Genomic DNA, 19,223 nt, shown 5'->3' on the forward strand with positions numbered 1-19,223 from the left:
CGGACTTCCCTCGTCACATGCGGCTCGGGTGCTGGACCAGAACGTTCAGACCCCACAGACAGGGACGCACACACACATGCACACACGTGTGCACATCACACCCGTGTGCGCGCACACAAATGCACGGCTGCACGGCTCAACTCACGTGTGCACACGTGGTCAGCAGCTTGACCGCCATAGGAAGTGCCGTGGCTCTGGTGAGGAGGTTCCACTGGGGTCCACTCTGACCCTCAGCCCCGCCTCCTGAGGACCCCTTACGGGTAGGAATAAAGGCAGTGAGGAGTGAAATCTGGGTGTATAAACCCAGTCCCGGGCCGGTGTCGCCAGGGAGGCGAGGCGAGCGGGCACGGGGTTGCCACGCAGGGTCCATGCCTGCCCAGACTCTATGTCTCTGAGCATCTGTGACCACCTGGGCCAGGTGGGCCGGGCGCCTTCCTGTCCTGTGTCTTCATCCCTCCATCCCTTGTCCCCTCGCCCCCCGGGGACCTCAGCAGAGCACTGAGGGGTCCCGCACAGTCCCGGGTCTGGGGTCATCAGAAGCCCACCCACGGCCCACCACAGGGACAGCAGGGAGCGGCCGGGCCGTCCCGGGGGGAGAGGCGGAAGGCGGAGGGGGGGCAGAGAAGGGTTCCCAGGAGAGGGGGTGGCTGTGCAGACGGAGGGAGACCTGGGGGGCAGGAGAGGCAGGGGGGCAGGACATCAGGGGAAACACGGGTAGGACTTACACTGCCTGAGCATGGGGGGAGGGATGGGGATGGGGCCCAGAAGAGTCTGGGCCTGGGTACCTGCAGCGCCCCTCACCCTGGCCCCCTGGGGGGCTTCAGGAGTGGTGATGGTGGGGTGGGGGGGCCTTCGGAGGATGGTGTGCACCTGGTAGCAGAGGGGGGAGCAGGAGAGGGGAACTCCCAGGCCTCAGTATTCCTGTCTGTGAAAGGGGCCCATGCTCCCTCCTGAAGGAGGGTTCTGAGGCTTAATGAGGTCATAAATCCGAGTTTTCCCTCATTAGCGAGGGGTCCATGATAGCGTTTCCTCGTCTTCTGCTCCTCACGGGGCCTCACCTTACGTGCTTGTCCAGACGATGCCACTTCTAGAGAAGTCGTTGGCCAGAGAGCCAGGTGGCCGCCTTTGAAGCGGGTGGCTCGGGCTCTCTGTGGCCTGCAGCGTGTGTGGTTTGTCCCGGTCCGTGAGCGTGTCCCCTGTGTCTCGCGGTCGTCTTCCCAGGTTCAGAGCCACGGCCCGGACGGGGGGTGTTCCTGCTCCCGGTGGGGCCGTGGCCCAGGAGCTGGTGCGGACGCCCCGCTCACACGGAGCGAGTGCTCGGGGAGGCTTACTGAGTAAATAAAAGCCTCCTGGGCCTTCCCAAGAAGAACGCGCTTCGGGAGACGAAGTCCGTGGCTCTTTTGAGGATCCGTGAGAAATTACTCGCGTAAGGCACCATTACCCTCCCGGATTGTAAATGAACTCAGCAAATGGCCTGGCGTCCTGCTCGTTATTAGGTGCAAGGGAGCTTTGAGCCTGATCACCTGGGACCTCAGCTCCCGGCCCAGCCGCCATGGCGGATCTTCACGGGGGGGGGGGGGGGGGGATCCCCAGGCGGGGGCAGCCGAGACCCCTGCTGGCGGGCTGTGCCCACTTGTCTTCCTTGGGCAAGAAAGTCCCGCCCGGCTCTGGTCTCGTGCTAATTCCTCCCTGTAACACGAACATTCTGATCGAGGACTCCGTGGGAAGGGTGGAAGTGAGGGGGTTGCTCTGTGAGCTCAGGGGTGCACGGGGACCCCCAGAGGTGTGGGCTCCGGGCCCCAGTGCCGGCTGCGTGTGGGGTGTGAGGGCGTCGAGGGCGGCCTGGCAGGCCAGATGCTGGCCTGGACTCGGGAGCCAGGAGAGAGGGTGGCCTGGGAGGTGGAGGGGACATGTGATCAGGCCCAGGGCAGAAGGTTCTGGAGGCAGGACAGAGATAAGGAGGCCAGGATTCAGGCAGCGGGGTGCTGGACGTTCACGGGCTTTATGGGCCAAGGAGGCAAGTCTGCGCTTCGATCTTGGGGTCACCTGGAGTTGCTGGGGGCACTCGAACCAGCAGCCGACACGTCAGAAGTCGGGTTTTGTGACGGCTTGCTCTTCTGTGTGTCTGGGCATTTCCTCAGTGTTTGCTGAGCACCTGCTCGGGTGGGCACGCAGAGGTGCTCGTGCACACCCCACCCCCGCGCCCACCTGCCTCTGGGCGAGACCAGTTGTCCGATGGAACACACTCGACACAGCGGGGGCCCCGTGCTGGCCCAGACGCTTCCTTGCTGCTCCCCACTTAAGCTGCTTGCTGGCACGTCAGGGGCCACAGCTGTTGGCCCAGCATCTGCAAGGTGTCTGGGTGAGCTGGGACATCAGTGTCTCACGCCGGCTCCAGGGTCAGGCCCTGGGGATGCGGTCTGTACGGTGAGGACACAGGCTTACCTTCTGTTGCCATTGGGACACACGAGGCGGGAGCGTCAGGCCCTGGCCAGAACCTGGACGTCCCTCCGGAGCATCAAGCGTCAGGCACGGCGTGTTTTCTGTTGATCGATTTGGAGGCACTGACTAGGAGCCGAATCGAAAGGCTCGAGGAGTCCAGGTGGTGGCAGGGCTGAGACTCGAACCCGGGCCTCCTGCCTCCCAGTCCTGCTCACCACCCACCATGAGCCCTGAAGCCCCCCCCAGGCTGGGGAGGACACACAGCCCTCGCCGGCTGAGTCAGGGCGGGCAGGAGGTCCTGGCTGGCTGCCCCCCATGCCGCGGGCTCCACTGCGGGGCCTGGGGGTGCTGACTGGGCCCCCCCTCTGCAGCCGCATAACCATCTCTGCCTGCAGCGGGGTTTTCCACCGACGGGAGGAAGCCGGTTGGGTTTGTGCCGACACAGCTCTGCAGCCTTCCCGCATCAGCTGTCCTCCGGGGAGGCTGGAGGCTGTGAAGAATGAGATGTAGGAGGTCCTGTGTCCACAGCCTCAGCGACGGGGTTGAGATTCCTCGCCAGTCTCCGCTCGTGCCGCACCGTGGGCACACGCGGGGGGGTATCAGACTGGGACACGGGGGGCTTCTGAAAAGAAGGAGGTCTGCCCTGGAGTGACAGAGGCCACAAGAGGGCACTTACGGGTTGGCCACTGGGCAAGAAACCCCAGCTTCTCACGGTTCCTTGTCCCGGGAACCCTCAGAACCCGCACGTTCTGAAAGAGCTTCCGGAGAGCCTCCGCTAAGAAGTGCGGTTGGAGTGAAGGGGCCAGTGTGCCCAGTACGACAAGAGCTCAGTCCGGGAGCTGCTGATGGTTGATGCTGGTGGTGATGGCGGTGGTGATGGCGGTGGTGATGGCGGTGGTGATGGCGGTGGTGATGCTGGTGGTGATGGCGGTGGTGATGGCGGTGGTGATGGCGGTGGTGATGCTGGTGGTGATGCTGATGGGTGATGCTGGTGGTGATGGCGGTGGTGATGGCGGTGGTGATGGCGGTGGTGATGGCGGTGGTGATGGCGGTGGTGATGCTGGTGGTGATGGCGGTGGTGATGGCGGTGGTGATGGCGGTGGTGATGGCGGTGGTGATGGCGGTGGTGATGCTGGTGGTGATGCTGGTGGTGATGGCGGTAGTGATGGCGGTGGTGATGCTTGTGGTGATGCTGGTGGTGATGCTGGTGGTGATGGCGGTGGTGATGGCGGTGGTGATGGCGGTGGTGATGCTGGTGGTGATGCTGGTGGTGATGGCGGTGGTGATGGCGGTGGTGATGGCGGTGGTGATGCTGGTGGTGATGGCGGTGGTGATGGCGGTGGTGATGGCGGTGGTGATGCTGGTGGTGATGGCGGTGGTGATGGCGGTGATGGCGGTGGTGATGGCGGTGGTGATGCTGGTGGTGATGGCGGTGGTGATGGCGGTGGTGATGGCGGTGGTGATGCTGGTGGTGATGGCGGTGGTGATGGCGGTGGTGATGCTGGTGGTGATGGCGGTGGTGATGCTGGTGGTGATGGCGGTGGTGATGGCGGTGGTGATGGCGGTGGTGATGGCGGTGGTGATGGCGGTGGTGATGGCGGTGGTGATGCTGGTGGTGATGGCGGTGGTGATGGCGGTGGTGATGGCGGTGGTGATGGCGGTGGTGATGGCGGTGGTGATGCTGGTGGTGATGGCGGTGGTGATGGCGGTGGTGATGGCGGTGGTGATGGCGGTGGTGATGGCGGTGGTGATGCTGGTGGTGATGCTGGTGGTGATGGCGGTGGTGATGGCGGTGGTGATGGCGGTGGTGATGGCGGTGGTGATGCTGGTGGTGATGCTGGTGGTGATGGCGGTGGTGATGGCGGTGGTGATGCTGGTGGTGATGCTGGTGGTGATGCTGGTGGTGATGGCGGTGGTGATGCTGGTGGTGATGCTGGTGGTGATGCTGGTGGTGATGGCGGTGGTGATGGCGGTGGTGATGGCGGTGGTGATGCTGGTGGTGATGGCGGTGGTGATGGCGGTGGTGATGCTGGTGGTGATGCTGGTGGTGATGCTGGTGGTGATGGCGGTGGTGATGGCGGTGGCGAGGAGGCCTGTTGAGCCAGAGGGAGCTGGATCTGCTGAGTAGGGGTAGTGCAGCAGAGAAGACTTTGCAGCCAGACTCCTGGGCCTTTGAGGCTTCTGGAATGTGCTCCAGAGAAGGAGAATCGGGACTGAGCATCCTCCAGGCACGGCCTGGCCCCACCGTGAGCCAACATCAGTTTGTGCCAGTCTCCACCCCGCCCTTCACAGGTCATTTGGGAGGAAGGACAAAGGAGCGGCTGACCGGGCCCCGGGGAGGGGTGGGGCCCGCAGCGGGCAGAGATCGATCAGTGTTCCATCGATTTTGGGGCTGGCCCTGGTTTCTGCACGATGCTGCGAGCGACTTAAGATGTTCCGTTACCCGAACAACTACAACAAATGTGGAATCTATGAGAATCTCAGGGGAGACGCTTCCCCCCTGGAGGGGCCGGAGGGACGGGGGGAAAGAAAGGCTACCCCACAGCCCACGCTCACAGCCCACGCCCGCCTCCAGGTCCCTCCGTCTCTAGGCTGGGGCCACGGCAGGGAGACCCCAGAGGGGGCTGTCACAGGAGATCCAAGCCCCTCTGGCTGGGGCGAGGGTGGTGAGGGCTACGGGACCGGAACCTTCTGGGCTCCCTTCTGCGGCCCCAGTCTGGCCCCGGAGGCTCCGTGCGTCAGTCTCCCGCCCTGGCTCTGCCTCCTTCTCTGCCCAGCTCACCGCGGGTGGGCAGCGGGTGTTGCCCAGACTTAAATCACTTGAAAACCCCTTTGAAGGGAAAGCTCCTTCCCTGGGCCCCTCGCAACTGACCTAAGTGGTTTCTATTATAATGTTGCCGGGATATGAACAAACACCAAGCCGGGCGTCCTCACCAGACTATAAACTGGAAAAAGACTGAAACCACTTACAGATTAAACACAAACAAAACCGCAGAACCAATAACATTTAAATTGGCAGCATTTTTCTAGGGCAGATGTTCGGGGGAGATCCTCGGGCGTGGCACCTGCCAGTTTGCTCCACGTTGACGCTTTCTTCTGCCTTTGCCCGGAGGCTCTGGAGTTGGGGACACCGCCCACATGTTGTCTGAAACCCCGCTGGTAACGGCAGAGCCCCCGTATTTCCCCCAGAGCTGTCCCGGGGCACCAGTGGGAGGGGCTCCCGGCGCCTGTCCCAGGCTGTCTCCTTCCAGCACTTCCTTAGATGGGCGTGATCCGGTCGTGACAGGGGCAGGGGACCGAGCCGTGCCGTGTCCTGCCACGCTCTCGCCTCGTGAACTGCTCCCGGAGGGGCATTCGGGCAGGAAGCCAGCAGGGTGCTGTGGCCCCGGGCGCTGTGCCCCCCCACCGTGTGGCCTTAGCGCCACCCCCTCTCCCTGTGCCAAGGCTGCGGAGCAAGTGGGGGCACACTTGTAGGCACAGAGCGCCCTCCAGGACGGCCAGGCTGCACCCGCGGGCGCAGGTCCCCAGTGTTTTCTAGAAGGGTCCTTGGAAGCAGCACGGCTTGCCTGACCGTCATCGTCCTGATGTAAAAGGGTAGCTGGGTGGAGGCACGTGTCCCCACCGAGGGCCCAAAGTCTGGGATTCCAGTAGGAGACGTTCACGGGGCCCCAACACCAGCCGGGACGGCCGCCGTGGTCGTCTCCAGTGGACCCTGCCGGGCTCTGCCTCCCTGGGGGACGGTGCTCAGAGAGGACGGCTCAGCCCTGCGTCTCTGGCAGGCGGTCCCCGAGGGTGGCCCAGTGGACGGTGTGGGGGACCCGGGGAGCGTGGCGGGAGGGCTCCGTGCCTTCATGCCCTTGTGCGGGAGTCCCTGTCTGAGGGGCAGAGAGCAAGGGTCCTCAGTGCACCCCCACACGGGGCCAGGGACCCTGTGGCCCGCAGGGTGCGCTCGCAAAGCAGCCGGACGAGCCCAGGCTCTGCCCTGGATGGAAGCTTCCGGCTGCTCCGGGAGAGTAAAGTGTTCTCGGGGGCGAGAAGATTGCCCTTCAGTCACGAAGCCGTGCAGCTCGGTGAGCTCAGAGCAGTGGACGCGGGCTGGACCCTCCACCCTGACATTCCCCGTCCCCCCGCCCAGCCCTGCCGCAGGCGGGGAGCCCCCTGAGCCGCCCCTTCCTGGCTCGGGCTGGGGTCGGGGGCCGGCGGGAGGAGCTCCCGGCTGTGTCCACGGTCCCCCGCTGCCTGACTCGGACCCGGTGCCGGGCCGCTCGCGCGTCTCTTAGAGGAAGGAGGGGCTTCTCCGGGGCACGTGTGCCCGTGTGCCGGGCCAGTGTTCCCAGGGCCGGTGAGGCCATGTTGCTGGGGGGCTGTGTAGGGACCCCTTCTCCGATCCCGCTGCCGTCCCGCTGTGTTTTTGAAGGGCTGTCCTTTCCCCGGAAGGTAGTCTCTCCCTCGTCTCTTCTCAGAAGTGTCCCCGCTGCCCGCTGTCCGGCCCCGTCACTCTGTGGCTCTCCTGACCCGTCTTCAGCTCCATTCACCATTGGCCCGAACGCCGTCTGGGCAAATTGACCGTCCGGCGAATTCCCCGCCTGTAGCACTGTGGCCCCTGTCTGCGGGCCCTACGCTGTGGCCTTTCTCCCCAGTGCCCGGCCTCTCTCCCCGGACCAGGGCCACCCGCCCCACCATGGCCTCGCTGCCCCTCTGGCCCTCTGATGCCCGTCCAGCTGTGTCCCGAGCAGCCTGCCACACGCTGCCCACGGCTGAAGCAGCAGGGGCCTGAGGCAGAGCCCGCGTCCCTGGGATGCCCGCGTGGAGGGCAGTCTGGAGCGGGGCCAGGAGCCACTCGGGGCCCCAGCCTGAGGCTCCCAGCGCTCGCTGCCGGGGGAGGGGCAGGCGCCCAGCCAGCAGCAGGTGCACAGAGCCGCCCCGGGGTGCGTGTGGGCAGGTGCAAGCATGTTCACGGGGAGCGAGACCGGCTGGCGGGAGGAGGTGCGAGTGCTGGGTGCCTGGGGGCGTCTCTGGGGACCCATGCGAGGTGGGGACGGGCCGAGGGAGGGGCAATGGCACCCCCCACGGCCGAGTAGACGCCCCATCAGAGGCTCCATTTTGGCCCCCAGCCCCAGTCTGGAAAAGCCTGCATTCCCGGGCCCAGGGACAGGCCAGGGGACGTGCCAATGACGCCTGATGAGATGGGGGCCCAGCTGCCCACGCGGCTGAGGCCCCTGACTGTCAGCCACTGGGGGCACCATCAGCCCCTGGCGGGTGCCCTCCCCGGCACCAGAGCTGCCTCAGCGTCACCGACACCGTGACGTGTGGCACGAAAGGTCCCTGTGTCCCTGGGACACGGTGGCCAGAGCTGTGCCTGCCACCGCCTCCAGCAGGAAGTGGGCTCGGGCCGGCTGAGCTGAGCTCTGCAGCGAACAGAAGGCGTGTGCTCAGCAGCGGCCGGCCAGTGCCCTCCGCGGGGCCGGCCCCCGGCACGCCCGGCCGCCACGCTGCGTGGGGGACGGGTGGCCGTCAGCCGCTTGATGCGTCCGCTCGTGTGCGTGCGCACGCACTCGTGGACGCACAGACGGGTACGTGCTGTTTGCCCGTGTTCGTACGTTTAAGAGTCTGTGTGCATTTGCGTGACCGCCGTGTTCCCGTGCGTGTGAACAGGAGCACGTGTGAGCAGGTGGGGACGTGTGTGATCGGCCGTGTGGACATGGCGAGGGGGGCCGCGTGTTCCTCGCTTTCAGAGCTGCGTGTGTGACAGGAAGGAGTGGAGGGGTGGGGTCCGCGGCCTGCAGGCAGCTTCCAGAAAGGTGAACGGAGCCCAGGCGGAGCCCGGGGTCACGCTGCGGTGACGTGGCCTCGGCTGAGGGCCTGGCGAGGGAAGGGGAGCTGCCGTGAGGCTAACGGGAGCGTCCCGAGGTCCTCAGGGTGCACGCGAGGCTGGGGCCCTCTCCCCCAGCGTCTGTCCACGGCCGCCAGCCCCAGTGGCTGCAGGGGGCCCGACCGTGAGGGATGCGTGTCCGTGAGCGCCCCGACAGGCTGAGCCCTGTGTGGGCACCTGCTCCTCCTCCCGGCACCGTGCTCCCCTGGGAGGACCGGGCCCGAGGGTGGACGAACGCTGCTGCTGAGGCCCCGCGGCCGGCACACGGCGGTGCAGCATGGAACCCAGGCCCTTCTGCCGGCCCCGCCAGCTCGGGCGTCTGGCCGTGTCCCGGGGTGTCCCGCACCCTGGGCAGCACAGCCCCAGCCGGGACCGGCCCTCAGCACTGTCTGTGCAGCCCCCTCCCGGATGACGCAGTCCCCCGCCTGCGTGGCCTTCTTGCCTGCAGAACCTCGTCATCCTCTCGCCGCCGAAGGGGACGTCGTCCCCGAGACACCTTGTTCTCGCTCTCAGACCCTTGGTCAAGCGTTGGGGTGGCCCAGGCCTCCCCGGTGGCGGAGCCTCGGTGACCGCGTTCCCTGGGTGCGGCTCAGGGAGACAGACGGGGAGCGCGGATGCGGATTCCCTTTGATCCACACTTAAGCCCCTTCCTCGCCGATCCTCACCGCTGATCCCAGAGAAGCTTCCCGGACACTTGTCGGGATCCTCGCCCAGACGCCACGCAGAGGATTTCCGGGGATTGGGCCGGGCGTGTGCCTCAATCCGTAGCCGCTCCGCGGGCTTAGGGTGTCCGTCTCCTGGCTTCCAACAGGGCTTTGGGGCCATCTTTTACCGTGACAAAGTGGTGCATCCGGGACAGGACGTCGTGGTGGGGCCCTGGCAGGAATGATGAGCGGAGGAGGAGGGAGGCCTGGGGCGGGTGGGGGGGGGAGTGCACTGGGCAAAGCGCTGGCTCCCGCGTGGCCGGGCCCGGGAGGGGCTCCCGCCTGCACCCAGCATCTCCCCCAAGGGTCCGGCCCAGGACAGCGGCCTCTCATTGCAGAGACGTTCCTGGGGATGCTGCGCATGGAGTCCTGCGCGTCCCCACCCTGCCCTGGGGAGCCGCACTGGTTCTCAGCTGCAGTGTCTTCCGTGCTGACTTTCCAGCTGAATGAGAAGTGTGTCCGAGGGGTGAGTGTCCCTCGTGTCACAGGCTGCTGTGACAAAATGCCACCCCGAGGGCAGCTTCAGCAGCAAATGTTTGGGGGCCGGGATTTGAGGCAACGGCACCGGTGGCTCAGGTTCCAGCAAGAGGCCTCCTCTGGCTTCTCACGTGTCCTCGTGGGCTCGGTGCCGAGGGACAGCGGAGACTCGGTGTCTGCTCTCACACGGGCACCAGTCCTATGGGACCGGGACCCCACCCTCGTGACCTGATGTCATCCAACTTCTGTAAGAGCACAGTCCCGAGGACCCACACGTTGGGGGTAGAGGGTCAGGGCTTCACCTTGCAACTTAGCTTGGTGCAGTCCCGTCCGTGGCCTGGCCTGGAAAGGAGCAGGTCTCAGGGTGACCACCTAGTGCATCCTCTGGACGGCTCCAGGTCCCGCCCCCGGACTGTCTCCCGGCCCTGCTGGCCTCCTCCCACCGCCCCCGAGGGGACAGGCACACCGGCACAGGGCAGATGCACAAACACGCGCCTGTGCTCGCTCGGCCTGGACCCCCGTGTGCGTCCTCCGGCAGGGGGGCGGGAGCTGGGGCCGAGGCTGTGGTTGGAAGCGTGCGTCTGGCCCTCTGGGGGCATCCGGTCTGAATGCGCAGACTCTGCACGGGGGACCCTCCGATTTGCGCGGATCCCCTTCCTGTAAAAGTGCGGTCAGCCGGCCGTACGTGCCTCTGGGAGGACGCGCACTGTGTCCTAACTCGGAAAGCAGCACAGGGCCGCAGCTGCAAAATGATGGGGTGCCTCCAGCAAGGGAGAAACGTGGCTCTTTTCTGCCTGGAAGCGGTTGGTTCGGGCTTTATGGCCGCCGCGTCACTCCGGGCTCAGCGGCCACCTGGGGTCTACCCACCCTGTCGCTTGCCTGCACCCCAGGCGATGACAGGGGCTCAGGTCAGCCCCCCACTTTTGGAGGAGGACCAGGGAGGGGCCGTGGTCACTGCGAGACCCGCCGTGGATCGGTCCGACGGCAGCACTGGCCCACCTCCTGAGGACCCTGCTCGCAGCGCCGACCCCCGGCCCCTGCGTCCCCATCCTTCACCCGGCCCGCGTGTGCCACACGGAGGGACATCGGTGCTGCTTTTTTTTTTTTTAGTTTTTTTTTTCAACGTTTTTTATTTATTTTTGGGACAGAGAGAGACAGAGCATGAGCGGGGGAGGGGCAGAGAGAGAGGGAGACACAGAATCGGAAACAGGCTCCAGGCTCCGAGCCATCAGCCCAGAGCCCAACGCGGGGCTCGAACTCACGGACCGCGAGATCGTGACCTGGCTGAAGTCGGACACTTCACCGACTGCGCCACCCAGGCGCCCCAAGTGCTGCTTTTAAGGAGAGAACAGACTTGTCCACTCCAGGACGAGGCCGTGGCTGCTCCCTGAAACTTTCCTCAACACCCCGTTACCACTTACTGGGGGCTGGGGGCTGGGGGCTGGGGGCTGGGGGCTGGGCCGGGCCTGGGGAGCAGCACCGAACGGGGTCCAGGGCAGCAGTGGCCGGCCGCCCCGCGTGACCCGGGCACCGCCCACCAGGCCTTCGGCCCCCGTGGCCGGCGCCCAGGGTGGGGTCAGGGTGCGGGCGCTGCCCCAGCTGAGCCACACTGACCGCCCTCCTGTCTCCCGCAGCTCGGATCATCAAGACAAAGCAGTGGTGCGACATGCTCCCGTGTCTGGAGGGTGAAGGCTGTGACCTGCTGATCAACCGGTCAGGCTGGACGTGCACGCAGCCCGGAGGGCGGATAAAGACCACCACGGTGCGTACGCGGCCCTGCTCGCTCTGGGACGCAGGGAGGGCGGCGGGCCCCGGGCACCGGGTCCTCGAGGGGAGGCGGCCCCACACCGGCGATGACGGGGGCAGTCGGCTTCCTGGTGTGGAGAGGCCACGCCCGCCTCCACGCCCGCCTCATTCTCTGGGCTCCAATCAGTCGGTCCCTGGGCTGTCCCCGCCCCCTCGGGCCATCACGGAGAGCGTGACAGAACCACTCAGGAGGTAGCTGAGGGCCCACGCACAACCGGTGGTTGGTGGTGGTGTCTCGTTTCTGGGGCAGGGGCATGCTCGAAGCTCCAGGAGAAGGGGTTGGGGCCCCCCAGAGTGGGGCGAAGGCTCTTGAAAGAGCAGGATTGACTGGGGAAGGGTGGTGACCTGAATGTCTGTTCCTGCCCTGGGCACCGCAGGTGGCCACTCGGCAGAGGCCCCAACAAACCCCCGAGGTGCCCCCTGTCCTTCCCCAGCACCCCCGTCCACTGAGGGGGCACACCGCGGACCCTCCTTTCCAGGCGCTGCGACCAGCCCTGTCCCCATGGCTGCTGTTCCTTGGGGGTGGGGATGGCAGGGGCAGGAGGGGAGGGGAGGGGGTCCTGGGACTGCTCGCTGAGGTCCCTTTTCCAAAGGTAAGTTCCTCGAGGCCTGTGCAGCGACGGCCCAGGCCAGGGGAGTCGGCGCCCGTGTCCTCTGGTTCTGGCCCTGGGGCTCTGCAGGCCGAGGCCCACACGGCAATGACCTCTGCTGCCTGCTGGCCCATTCTCACCCCAATCCCGCCCTTCCTCATAAGCTCCACCTAGAAACTGAGGACTGGAGTAGGGTGTGATCTGGCCGTGACTCCCGCCTCGGGAACGTTGAGTCAGGGAGGTCTGGGGTCCCTGGGGAAGCATCTGGAAAGCCCCACGGGGGTCCGGGCCTCCTCCCGGGATTGCTGTGGGAGCCGCAGCCCTCAGGAGCTGGGCCAGAGGAAAACCCGCAGCCTCTGGGTGGAGCCCATATGCTCCAGGCCCCTCGGGGGCACGGTCTGAGCAGCGGCTGCCCATTGGTGGGAGTTAGGCAGTTCTCCCTTGGTGGCAGCGTGGGCTGGGCGGGGGGCACCGGCCACATGCGGCCCTCAGCTGAGACAGTCACTTGTTCACCTGCGATGAACACGGGAATGGCCACCCTGTCCTCATGCCCATCAGGTGTGCAGGGACCTGTCACCTGCCTGGCGGCTCCGAGGGAGCCCAGGGGAGCTTCTGACGTGTGGCCACCAGCTCCAGGGGCTCATTATTCTAGGGTCCCCGTCTGTGTGCCGTTCCCAAACGGGGGAGACCTGGGGACACGCAGACCCTCACTGGCCAGGGCCACTGTCCTCCATCCGTGGGACCGAGGGGTCAGTGTGATAAAGCCAGAGGGCGGGGGTCTTCCCAGGTGTCTCCAGACAGAGCTCCGGCTCTCACGGCAAGGCTGGGCTGCGGTGACCCGTTTGCAAAGCTTTCCGAAAAGTTTACTTGAGCTCTTGACCCAAACACTGTATAATTGGAGACGTAGTCCAGGTTTCAAGGTCGCGTCTCGATTCTCTTATAGATGCTCAGTTAGCGCTATGGGGTCTCCCCTTCCATCACGACCGTTTTCCCGTGAGATGGGCTCTGAGGGACCTCATGATGGCTTGGCCAGGTGACAAGCAATTCCAACTCAGTGGCTAGAGCGCGTCTGGAGCGGTGCCCCTCCCCCCACCCCCACGACGTCTCACCTCACGCCTCCGTGTTCCCTTCTCTGTGCCCACCCACCTGTAAGCGGCCCTCACGCGGGGCCCCCGTACGCGTGTGCGATACGTTAATGACTCCAGCTCCTGGGGAGAGACCCCGGGCGCGTGCTGGTGTTTGCGTGTCCTAGAGCGTGGCTCCTCAGAGGGCAGCTTGCTCCCCATTAGTGGGTCATGAAGTTAATTTCCTGGATCATGATCAGCATTTACAAGAAGTTAGAAGAAATAGAGTAAAATGAGAGAGTCCCACGTCGTCAGGGTGAATGCCGCGTACTGAAAAGCCCACGCACGGGGTCACCAGGGAGATGGGGTCGTCACGGCAGGACACAGCGAGGTGTGGTGGCCCGGCGGCCTCGGGGCGCTCCCACGTCTGTGTGGCCCCAGGCTCCGCTTCTCACTCCGCTGGCCCGTGGACGTTGGCCTGCACCAGAAACGTAACCCGGGAAGACGCGCCCTCCCCCATGTCAGGTGCTGAGGCCATGAACTGCATGTGTCATCAGGTGCTCGTCTGCGCACTGGTGCTCCGTCCCCCGAACCAGATAGAAACCCACGTTCTCGGTCAGCCATTAGGCGCCACACTTGAGTTCTGTGCAGAGCGAGCACCCGGTTGGGGGCAGTGTCTGTCCCGTTCTGCTCAGGAACTGGGACTTCGTGGAAACTCGCTTCCCCCGAAACCACACTTCCCAGGAGCCGGCTCTGAGACGAGGCCCGGCAGCTGCAGCCTGAGCTCGTCCGTGCCCAGAGGTGGACATCCTGCCCGGCTGTTCGGGACTGCGGGCAGTCAGGGGGTCACGGTGTCCTGGCATCTCGGCTAGACCCTGGGAGGGGATGCCCGGCGGCCCGGCCTGGCCTGCCGACCGGTCCCGGAGCTCAGCGTTCACAACAGAACAATTCACACGGCAGGCGAGCGCCAGGGCGGGGGTGGGGTTGGCTATCGTTGATTCCCGTTGCGTCCTGCCTGTTAACACCCCCACGGTGCTGAGTGTCTTTCCACAGAGCCCTCGTCCGGGCCGAGCAAGCTAGCGTGGGACAGGGTAGGGGCCACTGTCCCTTCCACTGCCCATCTGCACAGTCCTGAGGATGATGTGTTGTCCAGATGGCCCGCTTGGCCAGGAGCTCCTGCCTCAGCCTCCTGCAAGCTTGGGGCCCCACACCCTAGAACCTCCCACCCTGGACCCGCCACCCTGGACCACCACACCCTAACACCCCACCCTGAACCCCTGCACCCTGGACCCCTACACCCTAGACCCTCCCACCCTGAACCACCCCACCCTGGACCCCACACCCTAACCCCCACCCTAGACCCCACACCCTGGACCCCGCACCCTGGACCCCCATACCCTGGACCCCATACACATTGGACCCCAACACACTGGATCAGCCATACCCTGGACCCCACACCCTAGACCCCTCCCCCGCACTCCCACACCCTGGACCCCATACACATTGGACCCCAACACACTGGACCCCCATACCCTGGACCCCCACACCCTAGACCCCACCACCCTGGACCCCTGCACCCTGGACCCCAATATCCTGACCCCATACACATTGGACCCCAACACACTAGACCCCCATACCCTGACCCCCACACCCTAGACCCCCACACCCTGGACCCCCACACCCTAAAATCCCCATACCCTGGACCACCACACCCTAGACCCCCCCGCCCTGGACCCCCACACCCTGGACCCCTGCACCCTGGACCCCCATACCCTGAACCCCATACACATTTGGCCCCAACACACTGGACCCCCATACCCTAGACCCCCCACACCCTAAGATCCCCACACCCTGGACCGCCACACCCTAGACCCCCACACTCTCGACCCTCCACCCTGGACCCCCACACTGTAAAATCTCCACACCCTGGAACCCCGCACCCTGGACCCCCATACCCTGGACCCCACACACTGGACCCCCACACACTCTCCACACACTTGCACTGAGAATCTTACAAGGACCAAGAACCTAGCAAATGCCCTGGGCCCCCCGTTAAAAAACAAACAAAAACACACGTGCTGCTCATGTTGCCATCTGGACACCCGTATAAAGTGACAGGGACAAGAGAAGGAGAAAGGCACACGGGGAAGGAGAGGGGACGGCAGGAGGCACCGTGCAGGCAGGCCCTCCCTCCTGGCCCCACGGCAGACGGCCCCAGGGGGTTCATGCCAGGGCGGGGCCCATGTCTGGCGCGTCTCCAGGTGGGGGAGCTTCCTGAAGACCCAGGTCCTGAGAAGCACAGGCCCCCTCAGCTCCCGGAGCGCTGTCTCTCTGGAGGACCCCTCCGCCGTGAGTCCCCTGCGGCCCCCCCCCCCAAGTGACCGCAGCCACAGCTCATTCTCACTGGGCTCTGGGGGCCGGAGGTCAGATGTCGAGGCGAGGCTCCTCCAGAGGGGAGGAGGGAGAGTCCGTCGGCCTCAGGCTGGGTCTGGGGCTCCGTCGTCACTTGGCCGTGTGCCTGCGGGAGCCAGTGGTTCCCTCGAGAACGCTCGGCCGTCATGTCCAGGCCCGTCCCAGGTTAAGGATGGTTCTGTCTCACGAGCTTTATCTATTACACCTAAGATGACTCCATTTCAAAAAATGTCACTTCCCAAGGGTCAGTGGGCATGAATTTTGGGTGGGACGAGGGTCCCATCCCGTCCCGTCCGCTAACTTAAACAAGCCCAAGGTGGGTCGCCGTGGTGTGGGGCCCGAGGACCCTTCTGGGAAGCCCAGCCTCTGCCCGTTGGGTCCGCAGGCCACGCTGGAGGATGTGGGGGAAAGCAAAGGGCCGGTGTTCGAGCAGGGAGCACAGAGGACGCAAACCACAGGCCGGAGGCACAGGCGCCCGGAAGGCCGTGGAGCCAGTGGCCACACAGAGAAGCTGGCGGGGGGCCCGCGGGAGCAGGGGGTGGGAAGGCGGCGGGAGGAGGACACGCCAGTGCGGCCACATGTCCTCGACCTCTTCCCTTCCTCCCCCAGGTGGGGTCCCTGAGCCCCCGGGCGGGGGAGGGGGGTGCGATGGCCCCGCATCCACCGTGCTCCCCTGTGAGGGGCCCCCACTGACCTCTCTCAACACAGGGGTGAGCTGTCACCCCCATGCTCTCGCGCCCCAGATTTGTGACAAGAGTCACGGTGGATTTAAGACGCTGAGTCGGGCACCAGGGAGATAAAAGGCATTTTGGGGGGATTACGTGTATAATTTTTATGAGGACGGAAGTATAAAATATGTATAAAATGCACACGTGAGCACATGTGCACCTGTGGTTACACACGCGTGCGCATTTGTGTGCACATACACGTGCACGAGTGTGTGTGTGCAGAGCAGATTCTGTTAGCCCGCCGGTGGAAGGACGGGGCCTTCCAGAAAGTCGTAGCGTCGATTGTTGACGAGAAGTAGGAAAAAGAGAGACCAGTTCAGGAGGTCGGAAGAACACAGGCTCCAAAAACGGAGAGAAGCGGAGGAGAGAAGCTTATCAAAGAAAATACGTAACAAAAGAAATTCCCGGAGCTCAGAGGTGCAGGTTGCGGAGGGAGGGGTGAGTCAGCGCGGGGCCGCGGGCCGGCCCAAAGCCGGAGGGGAAAGAGGCACCTTTGGACTCGGATGCGGCCGCTGCTGTCCTGCCCAGTCGCTCGAAGCCAGACCTGAGCAGCACACGTCTTCCCGATTTCCAGGACGCAGCTCCCGACCTGGGGTTCCGGGACTGGAGGAATGTTCCCGGGTGCGGGAGAGAGCGCCTCTAGTCGGCAGGGCCCCTCCGTGCATCCCCTGCGGTGGGAATAAAGTCCTCCATTCCTGAAGAGGAGGACCGAGCAGGATGAGCCCCGGGGGAGCCCCGGCCCAGCCTGCTGCAGCCATGGGGCCCCCAAGCTTTGGGCCGCTCTCGCGTTTCTCCCCCACGGGAGAGCTTTATTTATTACGTATCTCGTGAGCCCGTTATTTGTGAGGCACTGCAGGTCCGGGAAGTCCTGGTGGGCACGAGCCCTGCCCCCACGGAGCCCCAGGAGGGTCCTCAGATGACTCCCCGGGGAGGCGACGGCTGTCTGAAGTGGGCAGAAACGGTTGGAGGAGAGCCGTCCGCACGGGCACCTGCGGCCTGCTCCCAAGACAGCCTGGCTTCTTAGGAGCTGGGGGGCCCCGAACGTCTCCAAGGGTGAGGCAGGGCCCCAGGGGACATGGAAGATGCCGGAGAGTCCCTTCTGCGTGCGCCGGGGGCACAGGGACAACTTCAGGAGGGCTTTGTCTCTGTGAGGCCGGCTGGGGCCACGGGCTCGAGGTCACTCTGTCTGGGAGAGGGTTGCAGATGAGACTCTGTGGTCCCAGCTGCAGAGGAGGGGACCCACTGGGTCTGCGGTGTTAGGGGACACGGTGGCAGCTGTTGTGGGAGGGGCAGGTGTCAGAATGGACTCGTGTTTCCGGCCTGGTGACTCCTGTAGGCATCCAGGACCACCCCCCGGCCCACACACTAGGCGCTAGGCCGTCCGAAGTCAGCGTGGCAGCCCCCGGGGTCCGTGGCTGGAGTGGGGGGGTTGGAGGCCCCCAGCGGGGAGGGTGGCTGGCGTGGTCGTGGAGGGAAGTCCACAGGCGTCCACCACAGAGCGGCCGACCTGTGTTTGATGTGTCTGCTCCCCCTTCTCTGCGAGGGGTCCCCCGGTCCCTCCCAGCCCCCGCAGGCCCACGGGTCAGTAGGAATTCCCGCAGCCTTGCCGACCTTGGGGGTTGTGTGCGCCCAGCTTTCTGTCCCCTGTGAGGCCTCCTTCCGGCCCTCCGTGCTCAGGGCAACCCGGGGCTCCTTCGCTCCTGAGTTCCGGGACTTCCGGGAACGTGGACGCAGTCTCACTTCCTGCAATCACTGTGCCCCCAGCCTGGCTCTCCTGGCCGCTGAAGGCCCGCTCGCCCCTCTGGCCGTCCACCCGCCGCACCGGCCGGCCAGCCCGTGCTTCCACCTGCGCGTGGAAACTGCAGGTTCTGGCCCCACCGGGAGGGGACGCGCTGCTGGTCCCTTTCGTGGGCCCCGGGCCTTCAGGGCTCTCCAGACGTGCCTGCCAGCCGTGAGCCCCTACAGGTGGGATCATCCTGACAGCTTCCAGGAGCTCAGTGCCTCGTGGAGGTGTTTGGGGCCTCTGGTTTGTCTCTGATCTTGAATGAGCCATCCCAGCAATTAGAAGCTTTTATTACAGAGCGGGGTCTCAGCTGCTGTTCTGCTGCTCATTCTGAAAACCAATAAAAGAAAAATGACTCTGGGCCCCGAGCGAGGCAGCGCGGGGCTTTATTGGCCGGAGGCCACAACTGGCTGGCTTGTGTCAGGTCTTTCCTTGTCTGCTTTGGGGGGAGGGAGACAGTGGTCCCTGCGGATCTGCGGGGGTTTCCATCAGTCCCCCCGGCAGGTGTCCCAGGCCCCCAGCCGAGTGCCCCCGGCTCTGTGCGTCGAGGCCCTTCCCGGCGTGCCCAGCCTCTGCAGGCAGCTCATTTGCCACGTCCCCCTCCCAGGGCACCGTGTAGACAGGGCTCCCTCCTGCACACATTGCCCCAGGCCGGCCTCTATTTCAGAGAAATACACCCTGGGAACCCTGTGAGCAGCCCCGGGTGCGGGGCGCATGGGCTCCTGGGAAGGTGCCTGGAACAGACCGTGGTGTCAGCGGGGAACCTGGGCCCTGTGTTGATCCAGGTTGGGCTGTGTCTCCCCTCGGCCCCTGCCCCAGGATTTGGGGGGCAGGGGGGGAGACCGCAGCGGGCTCTCAGGAAGTGGGCCTCCGGGTGGGACGGTGCAGGTCAGCAGGGCACGGGGTCAGAGAGCAGGTGCAGAAGACGAGGCTGGGGCTCCAGGAGGCTCCTCATCGGAGCGCAGGATGGGATGAGGGCCCCGCGGGATAATCCCCGGTCCAGCCTGTGCCGTGTCCGCCGCGGCGGGTTCCCGAGGAGGGAATTAGCGGCCGCCCTCGCCACTTGTAGAGCGCTATTACGCATCTTGGCGCGAGGACGAGACGGGTAATGGATGTGCCTCTAACGGACAAACAGGATTTTCAGCTGGAGAGTTTCTGTTGGGATCCGTGCGGTGGGGGCATATGGCGGAGCCCCTCACGCCCTGCACGCGCCCGCGAGGATGTGCTTTCTGGCGTCTGTTCAGGGCTCTCCTCTCCCTCGGCGGATGCCGGGCGGAGCTTTGGCTGAGAAACCGCGCACGGTGGCCAGTGGCTCAGGGCCTCCCCTGCCGCCTGCAAGGATCAG

The 19,223-nt window shown here is 65.2% G+C and overlaps 1 protein-coding gene across 2 annotated transcripts in view; it reads left to right on the plus strand.

Annotated features, from left to right (window-relative positions):
- TAFA5 (TAFA chemokine like family member 5) overlaps window positions 1-19,223 on the plus strand; it is a 193,449-nt gene that overhangs the window by 144,981 nt on the left and 29,245 nt on the right. For both annotated transcript variants that reach the window (XM_047866371.1, XM_047866372.1), the window contains exon 3: window positions 11,130-11,257. In XM_047866371.1, the coding sequence (XP_047722327.1) occupies window positions 11,130-11,257 (128 nt within the window). The remainder of the gene's footprint in view (window positions 1-11,129; window positions 11,258-19,223) is intronic.

This window comes from Prionailurus viverrinus, chromosome B4 (assembly GCF_022837055.1).
Source record: "Prionailurus viverrinus isolate Anna chromosome B4, UM_Priviv_1.0, whole genome shotgun sequence".
Classification (NCBI taxonomy): domain Eukaryota; kingdom Metazoa; phylum Chordata; class Mammalia; order Carnivora; family Felidae; genus Prionailurus; species Prionailurus viverrinus.